We start from the raw sequence: 10334 nt of genomic DNA on the forward strand, positions 1-10334 counted from the left end.
ATCGTACATAATTTTGTTGGGGTTATTTCTGCATGCGTATACGTACGGATTAGTTGTAATTAAGAGGAAAAATATGCATGTATAATATAGATATACCTAGCATGCACCATTATATACTTATTAATCTAAGCATTAAAGTGCAAATGATACTAGATATTGAACATTCAACTTTATTGTATTGATAAATTGAACCGGATATATCCACAAGCACAAAATTTGCAATGCACTTCAAAATTAATGTAATCTTTGCACGCTACTCCCTACATTTCATATTATAAGTTGATTTGACTTTTTTTCCAAGTTTATAAAAAAAATTAGCAACATCTAAAACATCAAATTAGTTTCATTTAATCTAACATTAAATATATTTAGATACTACGTTTGTTTTATCTTAAAAATGTTAGTATGTTTTTTTTATAAACTTGGTCAGCCTTTGAAATGTTGGTCTAGAAAAAAAAGGTAAAAAAAATTATAATGCTGAATAAGCCACAATTTAAAAAGTTTACAGGGACGGTTTAATTCATTGACATTTCACATATACATAGCACATGCCAAATTCATATGATAACTTTTCTTTTTATAAACTGGACACCCCGTGCCAACAGTCAACCCCTAATTAAATTAACCACAACATGAATACATCATTAATTTTATAACATACTCTAGTTATTTTGCTTTTCATATATCTCCCCCTCTTGCTAATTTGAGTTCCCAGCATGCATGGATACTAATTAACTTAACCAAAATTAGTTAGCCTGCAGCCTAATTTGTCCATCTCTAGCTAGCTAGTTTGCACTTAACATCTGTGATACGTTACCACACCAAAGTTACATACACATTAATGATTAATCCTTTGATCAGTTCCTATATATCCCAGGTAGAATATATATCGATCTCTTCAGAATCACGACCAATTAGGTAAAATGAAAGAACATACACTCCTGCCTAGCCAAGACTTCAAACCTTACACACACATATATATCTACTACTGCAAGCACTGCAACGGCAAGGTTCTCTGCAGGCAAAGAGATATACCGATCGAAGAAGCCTCTCTCTATCCAAACCCAAACAGCTCCATTTTGTCTACACGAACTATGGCAACTTGGCAACCACATCGCTAGCTAGCTAGATATATACTATGCTACCTTGGTTCATTTTGCTGCTTTGATCTGCAGCTGCAACCCAAGAGAAAAGTTCTAAGGGTCTGTATGGGGATTTTCTGACCGCTGTATCTTCTCTCAAAATCATATTAATCCCCTCTACATAGTCTAGTTTTTCATCCAAATTCTCAAAAGCTCTAATTATAGAATCTAGAAAATTAACTAGAAAACAGAAGCTGAGAAATCCACATTCTCCATATTCTCAGAAGCTGGATACTAACTAGCTATTTCCCAAAATCTTAGGCCTTGTTTAGTTGGGGAAAATTTTTGGGTTTGGTTGTCACATTAGATATACGGACACACATTAGTATTAAATGTAGTACAATAACAAAACAAATTACAGATTCTGTCAGAAAATTACAAGACAAATTTATTGAGCTCAATTAATCCGTCATTAGCAAATGTTTACTGCGGCACCACATTGTCAAATCAGGCGCAATTAGACTTAAAAGATTTGTCTCGCAATTTACACGCAAACTGTGTAACTGGTCTTTTTTCCACATTTAATACTCCATGCATGTATCTAAATATTCGATGTGATGGGTGAAAATTGTTTATTTTGGGAACTAAACAAGGCCTTAAACTCTCCCAACAGATCACCCACCGGCTCCTAGTGGACACAAGAAGGGTATTTTTCCCGAAACCCGAAAACTCCGAGGTTTCAAGTGCAAAAGCGCCCAACTCTACTCACTTTTCCCCAGCTTTTCCGCGCTTAATTTCTCGACCTGTCGAATCCTCAGTCGCCACCGCTGCGTCGACGAGGAGAGAGAGAGAGAGAGAAAAAAAATCCAAAGCAATCAGTGAGAGACGCATTGAATTGGGTCGGAGATTAGTGCGAAATTAACCTAGATAGCTTTGCCTTTGCGTACGATGGATCGATCGAGACCGCCTAGGGTTCCGCGTCGTTCCACCACCTTGCCGGAAATGGCAATGCCGGGTAGCCCCCACCGCCGCTGCCCACCCTCTCCCCCTTCCCTTTTTAAACCCCTCATCCCCTTCCTCCTCCTCCTCCTCCTCCTCGCCTTAGCTTTCCCCTCTCTTTCGCTTCGCGAGATTGGTTGATTCATCTCGCGATTGATCGAGCTCGAGCGGCGGTGAGGTGAGGTGGAGGAGGAGGAGGAGGAGATCGGGATGGGGAGAGGGAGGGTGGAGCTGAAGAGGATCGAGAACAAGATCAACAGGCAGGTGACGTTCGCGAAGCGGAGGAATGGGCTGCTCAAGAAGGCGTACGAGCTCTCCGTGCTCTGCGACGCCGAGGTCGCCCTCATCATCTTCTCCAACCGCGGCAAGCTCTACGAGTTCTGCAGCGGCCAAAGGTATATATACATGGACGCACTGGGCGCGCGCCTCGATCTGCTATAGCTAGATCGGTAGCTGCTTGCAACGTAGCTAGCTAGGGTTTCTTGCGCGCGCCTGCGCCTCCAGATCTGGAGCGCACGATGGTTTTGTGAACTTCTTGGTGGCGATTTTGCGGGGATCTGGGGCTGCACATGGTGGATCTGCGAGTGTGCTCGTGTTTTGGTGAGTTTTGGGAGGGTTTGGGAGAAGGAAGTTGGTGGAATTCTGTGGGAATAATTAGGGTTTTTGTTCGTTCGATCGGGTGCTAGCTAGCGTAATAGGGAGTGGTGAAATACGTAGATCTGAGGGTTTCTGATCCCGTGGTAGTAGTGGTTTTGAGATGGCGCGCTTAATGGTTTTGAGTTTGGTTTAATTGCGATTAATTTATGTGCATGCATGGGATGGGACATTCAGGATTTAAGCCTGGATCAGCAAGTCGATTTTTACGGAGAAAATTAATCGTTGGAAGCTTCGAATCTTAATTTTATCGATCTCCTAATGGAGGGTATGCAAGTTTCGAATTCCCTCGGGATCTGTTTTTTTCCTCAATTTTTAGTTTTTTGAGGGGCAATTTTTTTAGGGTATGTATGATTTTTTTTTTTTTTGGGGGGGGGGGGGGGGGGTGTGAAGGGATCATGCATATCATTAGCCATGTACCGGATGTGTGTCTAAACAAACGTTCACTGCATGAATTCCACGGTTTGGAGGCAGCATACCTTACAAGATTTGGGGGTTTCACTTAAGATTTTGTCTCTTTGTTTTTTTAAGGGATGGCCGCAGGGGAGTATTGTTTTTCAAGTGAGTTATGGTTGCATCATTAAAGGCAACATCAATAAATATAAAGTCTGTTTCTCCTGAGATAAGTATATGAAAAATCATATAATACTATATATATAATTGTCTTTCAGAAACACAGAGCGTCTGATTGGCTAGGCATAATTCACAAGCCGCACATAAGCTAGTTGAATTGATTTTGAATTAGAAAACATTTGTTTTTTTTTTCGGGGGGGAAGAAAACATTTGGTATTGTGTTTAGAGATAAATAATTAGTTAGGGTAGATAAGCCAGGCATTCATGAGCTTCATTTCATATTTGAATCATACATTTTCCAAACTTTAGTAGGTTCAATTTTCTTGCTCATTGTATTGCACTGATCATTTTAAGAATATCTTCTATAGTGAATATTACATCATTATATAGTTTAGATAATGATTACATTAATATATGCTCCGTCGCAGAAAAAACCAACTTTTTGCCAAACCTGGACATATATAGGCTATGTCCAGATTTATAGTTAGAAGTTAGGGCCTCATCTTTTACCCTATGAATTATAAGCCAATATTGAATTTTGAATTTCGAAACTTGATTTAGAAGTTAATTTTTAATGTTTTGTCAATGTAGATTGTTTTTCAGCATTAACTTTTAATTCGCTAAAGACACATATACAATTTTACTCACAAATTATATTTTGGTTGCTAATAAGCCGTTATGGCTTATAATCAGCCGTAAGTAGATGGAGACTTTAGCATTCTTTTTCTTTTTTTATGGAGGGAGTGCATGCTTGCCAATTTTTATAGTTATGTTTAAATGGTTTCCATTGTACCTAAGTTACTTAATTAAAATTAATACGCCTATAAAATTCTAACATTAAATATATTCACAAATAAGAGTACATGATTTCATTGACCAGGGAATTCAATTTGGATATGGGGTGAGTGAAACATCCCTCCTCTGCTCCTCGGAAGAAATCCTGCAAGGGAGTACACAATATTCCTAGGACTCACTTGAGTATCTGCAGGGTACAGTTAGTGACAGCTTTCGATTGTCATTCGATTGGTCTCCTCAGCTCTCGTAGCTGAGCTGTCAGTACAGAAGATTGGTCTTCATCAGATGTCTCTTCTAGTTCTAGCTAGAGCTAGTTCAGTGGAGTATTTTATGCTGACAAATTGATACTCAACGTGTACTGTAGATCCTTTTCGAAATCTGAATTCACGTCTTGTTTAAACAAAGGCTATGCTCAGATCTAAAGTTTGGATACAAACTTCAGTCCTTTTCCATTACATCAACATGTCATATACACACAACTTTTCAGTCACATCATCTCCAATTTTAACAAAAATTCAAACTTTGCGTTGAACTAAACACAGCTAAAAGGTCACTAAATTGACGCGGTAAGGGGGGGGGGGGGGGTGAGCATTATAGCTGTAGTAGTAGTCTGCGTGAAGTTATGCCATTTCATTGTGTGTCGTCTGAACTTGATATCTCTCTTTAAAGAGTGTACTCCATTTTCTTTACAAAAAGTGGCCTCTAGGTTGATATCATGGACATATATAAAATTATAAATCAACTTGAAACTACCGATGCAAGAATTAAGATAAAACGTTATTGTTTCTTAGAAATTGTCTCCAATTTTGCAAGCACCTTCATCCGTGTCATGGAGCTAATGTTCATGTTTTGTGAGAAACAAGATTTTTCATCTACTAATTAATCGATGTGGTCCCCGGAAAAGAATGTGCCCTAGATTGTTAGTATTTAGTTATGGGCGAACTATATATGTTCCTTTATTTCGTTTTTCCATAAACATAGCCATTTGTGTTTTTGAAACTTGCAGCATGACCAGAACTTTGGAAAGATACCAAAAATGCAGCTATGGTGGGCCAGATACTGCAATACAGAACAAGGAAAATGAGGTTACTAGATTCTATTAATATATTTTAATTTTTAGTGAGTTATGACAAGCTTTTATGGATTTAAATTGATGCATAGACTAGCTTTGTGTTCTGATTAATCGATCTGTGTCTCACTGGATAATACTTCAACAATTCGATTCATGCAGTTTAATTGATTGATCCTAGATATGCTGCTTTTAGTATTATCATTAATTACCAACTATATACACGTGTTGAATAGTACAATTAAAAATGAAGTCTTAATTTAATATATTCGCTGTGCTTCTTAATGTATGTGATGTTGCTACAAGACTCAAAATTTAATGAAAAATGAGAGCACTGCAAAAGGTTGCATATGAAAGAGTGCTATAACTAGAATGAGTATTGTTGTTGTGTTTCCACATGTAATAACACTGATTTACAACTCTAATTTGTGCTAGCTGAAATGTCTAGTATGTAGATCTGAATATAAAACAGAAAAGCTCCTAGTCACTGGTTATTGACCATGATATGATAGATGGATTCATGAATTAATATCACTGTTTTCTAATAAATTGTTCATTCATAAGCCTAATTTTGCATGTGAAATTATATTATTTTGTTTTCACATAGAATCTCTAAATTGTTTCCTATTTCTTTGTACTGAAGTTAAATTTATTTTTCAGTTAGTGCAAAGCAGCCGCAATGAGTACCTCAAACTGAAGGCACGGGTGGAAAATTTACAGAGGACCCAAAGGTAATATCAGGCTTCCACTTATGAGTTCAATTTTATCAAAGACGAAATGGAGCACAGTTAATTGGTTTCATTCATATATATGCAAAGTAGATAAATTATTGTGTATTGGGGCAAGAACAATTATGTGTACACTAGATACTTTTTGGCCATTTGGGTGAAAAAAAAACTATATTGCATGGAAAAAACACATATGACTAGTGTTAACAAGAGTGAAGTAATATATGTGAACCAATGAAGGTCCTACCGCCGTCTCTATTATATAGGGTTTACAAGTGGTAAAACAGTAATCTCAGGGAGAACTAGCTAGCTTAGAGAATTAGATGCGTGCAGTAGTATAGACTGAAGTTGCTTAGAGAATTAGATGCGTGCATCAATCACAGTGTAAAAGAGTGAAGTACATGAGCGGTCCCTAAACTTGTACGGGCGTGTCATCTAGGTATCTAAACTCTCAAAATGCATTTTCGAGTCCTCGAACTTGTCTTGAGGTGTCATCTAGGTCCAGAGGAGCTCTAACCCGCTCCATGCGCTGATGTGGCATGCCACGATAGCACCTACGTGCCACGTGTCAAGCACATAGAAAAAATAAAATTAAAAAAGCATATTTCTCCTCTCTACCTTAGATTTTTTGTCTTTTTTATGTTTACCTAAGAGGAGAAAGTATGGTTTTTAATTTTATTTTTTATATATGCTTGACATGTGGATTTCAATGACACGTAGGTGCCACCGTGGCAATGCCACGTCAGCGCATGGAGCCGGTTTGAACCGGTTAGGACCTATATGACACACATGACAAGTTTAGGGACCTAAAAATACATTTTAGGAGTTCAGGGATCTAGATAACACACATGACAAGTTTAGGGACCTAAAAATATATTTTAGGAGTTCAGGGACCTAGATAACACACCTACACAAGTTTAGGGACCGCCCATGTACTTCACTCCAGTGTAAAATATACAGAACTAAGGCCCTGTTTAGATTCTAACTTTTTTCTTCAAACTTTAAACTTTTTCTTCACATCGAATTTTTCTACACACACAAACTTCCAACTTTTCCGTTGACATCGTTCTAATTTCTTCAAACTTTCAATTTTTGTGTGGAACTAAACACAGCCTAACTTAGTAGATCTTTCTGTTGACAATTACAGGAATCTTCTTGGTGAAGATCTTGGGACACTTGGCATAAAAGAGCTAGAGCAGCTTGAAAAACAACTTGATTCATCCTTGAGGCACATTAGATCCACAAGGGTAATTTGTTAACTGTTTCTCACATATGTTTCAGAAATGTTGAAAAAAATTTAACTCTAATCTTGTTGCAGACACAGCATATGCTTGATCAGCTCACTGATCTCCAGAGGAGGGTACAAGCTTGACATAAAACTTACCAACTATGTATTTCAGGCAAGAAAATTTATTATTTCCAAAACTAATTTTATATACCTAAATCATTTTCAGGAACAAATGTTGTGTGAAGCAAATAAGTGCCTCAGAAGAAAAGTAAGTTTAATTCCTTGTCCCGTTTTAGTTTCATGCATTTACTTGATCTTAAGATTCTGCATGAACTAAGTATGTGGTTTTAAAAGTAATTTATACACTTCACTTTTATGTGTGCTTGTTCAAAATCAAAGCCACGCATCCGTGTAGTACTAAATTTAATCTGATCAGGAATTCAATGTGTAGATGTTAACATCAGTGTTTAGTTAGCACTTTATATATTCCTTCCACATAAACTTACAAACATGTGAACATATAAAATATGGTTTGTAAGGGCGTATAACAGAAACTGGACAAGTTTGTGTACGTTGATGCATATTAGTTTGTAGGATGAATTGTATATATTACAAAAGAACATTTGGTATTGGTTATTTCTACATAACGAATACGTACATGAAGCTTCGTAGTACAGCATATTACTTCAACTGCGCATATTAATTAACATAAGGATCTCTCACACGTAAGCAATGCATATTAACAATTGATCAAGACGAGGTCACACTGTTTTCGGTTGCGATTTAGGCATTTAGGTCCGTTTTCCTGGCATCTCTTCCTCGGATATATATATATCTCCTGGCTAACGCCTGCTTACGTAGCTCTGTGAAATAACCAAAATGATGCTGTGAAATGAAAAAAAAAAACACAAGTGAGAAAAGAATAACGAGCACTACTAATGTTTGATTCGTTTGCGAGGAAAAGCTGGAGGAGAGCAACCAGTTGCATGGACAAGTGTGGGAGCACGGCGCCACCCTACTCGGCTACGAGCGGCAGTCGCCTCATGCCGTCCAGCAGGTGCCACCGCACGGTGGCAACGGATTCTTCCATTCCCTGGAAGCTGCCGCCGAGCCCACCTTGCAGATCGGGTATAAAATGCATGTTACTCATTTCAGCTTCATGATCGTTTCTCTGATCTCATTAGTTCTTGAAACCAATTGTGTATCCAGTTTAATTTTTCCATTATTACGGGAAAAACTTGCACGTACACATATATACCACTACACACGCGCGTACACCCACTCACGCATACATCCGTGAGTAAGCTTTTTTAACACATGCTTAAGAGACATGAATGGTGTTTTTCTAGCCTTACTAGATTACTAAGGAGGTCCACTCAATCGTGCGTATCTATTTTATTCTGTGCTAAAAAAAGGTATGGAATGCTCTCTACACATGAACTTGGGCCGAGTTTAGTTCTAAAATTTTTCTTCAAACTTTTAACTTTTCTATCACATTAAAACTTTTCTACACATATAAACTTCTAACTTTTCTGTCACATCGTTTCAATTTCAACCAAACTTTTAATTTTAACGTGAACTAAATACACCCTTAACACAATTTGATTCTCTTCGTAGGTTTACTCCAGAGCAGATGAACAACTCATGCGTGACTGCCTTCATGCCGACATGGCTACCCTGAACTCCTGAAGGCCGATGCGACAACCAATAAAAACGGATGTGACGACACAGATCAAGTCGCACCATTAGATTGATCTTCTCCTACAAGAGTGAGACTAGTAATTCCGTGTTTGTGTGCTAGCGTGTTGAAACTTTTCTGATGTGATGCACGCACTTTTAATTATTATTAAGCGTGCAAGGACTAGTATGTGGTATAAAAGGCCGTACGTGACAGCCTATGGTTATATGCTGCACAAAAACTACGTATGGTACAGTGCAGTGCCTGTACATTTCATAATTTGCGGTAAAGTTTGTTGACTATATATCCAGTGTGTCAAATATAATAAAATGTCGAGGTTTAATTACCATGCTCATGTGCATTCTAGGTTCTTTATATATAGGAGTATTAGGTTAACTGATTAGTTGTTGTACATCATTGTCTAAAAAAATAGCTGTCGTTGTACATAAAAAATTGAGCATGCTGGTCTGCATGAAAATTAAGGAAAAGAAACATGCAAGTAGCCCAGGTAGTTGGGCTGTCAAGCAGTCGTACTTGTCCGAGTCGCAGATAGTTAGTTGACCCGAAACTGTGATTGCGAACGTACGAGCGAAAATGTAGATGCATGCATTTCAACTTGAGTGATTTGCTTTTTATTCATATATATGGTTCATTTTTTTTAAAGGCTTCGACTGGATCTCGTCTTCGTTAAGCATGCGTCCAGGACCAGGAGTACATGCATTTTGCATTCAGCCCTAACCAATGCTTTTTACCAATTAAAGAGCAGAGCAGGCGCAACAAGCATAGACAACGGACATGGATCTTCGCAGTACTGCATTTATAGTAGCAGTGGCTAATAGGTGAACCCGGTCCCACATGTCAGCGGCTGCTACTGTAGACAATCTCCACTGATAGACAACGGGTACAACTCATAGTATTAATTCAAACGCCAAATGCATTAATGGTAGTTTGCTTGTTAGTACTAGTTTGTTTAACGAAGCGTGTATATATATATATTTATACTTCCTCCGTTTTATGTTTTAATTTGGACTTGTCGTTCCAGAAAATCGTACGAAGTCATAGCAAATTACATTGCAATTCTTCTTAATTACATATTAATCATGTTTTCAAAGTAAGAATTAGAATTCCTTATAAGAGACTACTACTAGCATGGTTGTGTTAGAGAAAGGTAAGAAGAAAAAAGCATTTAAAAAGTGATTTGGAATATGAGAATGACAAGTGTTTTGGCATAACTTTTAAATGGTAGAACGACCAGTAATTTAAAACATACAAAGTACTAGTCCCTTCATTTCATATTATAATTCGCTTCGACTTTTTCTAAGTCAAACATTGTTAAATTTGACTAGGTTTTATAGAAGAAAAGTAACATTTTAAACGTCAAATTAGTTTCATTAAATCTAGCATTTAAATATATTTTGATAATATGTTTGTTTTATGGTAAAAATACTATTATATTTTTCAACAAACCTAGTCAAACGTAAAAAAAAACTTGACTAGGAAAAAAGTCAAAACGATTTATAACATAAAA

At 37.4% G+C, this 10334-nt stretch overlaps 1 protein-coding gene across 1 annotated transcript; it reads left to right on the forward strand.

Moving 5' to 3' along the window:
* The first annotated feature begins 2157 nt into the window (after positions 1-2157).
* Positions 2158-9155, forward strand: LOC127784401 (MADS-box transcription factor 8). The gene is made up of 8 exons (XM_052311692.1): positions 2158-2476; positions 5110-5188; positions 5833-5903; positions 7048-7147; positions 7219-7260; positions 7355-7396; positions 8093-8256; positions 8746-9155. Exons 1-8 carry the CDS (start codon positions 2292-2294, stop codon positions 8807-8809), a joined length of 747 nt encoding a protein of 248 aa, XP_052167652.1. The 5' UTR covers positions 2158-2291; the 3' UTR covers positions 8810-9155.
* Positions 9156-10334: the final 1179 nt, after the last annotated feature.

The sequence above is a fragment of the Oryza glaberrima genome, chromosome 9 (assembly GCF_000147395.1).
Source record: "Oryza glaberrima chromosome 9, OglaRS2, whole genome shotgun sequence".
Taxonomy (NCBI): domain Eukaryota; kingdom Viridiplantae; phylum Streptophyta; class Magnoliopsida; order Poales; family Poaceae; genus Oryza; species Oryza glaberrima.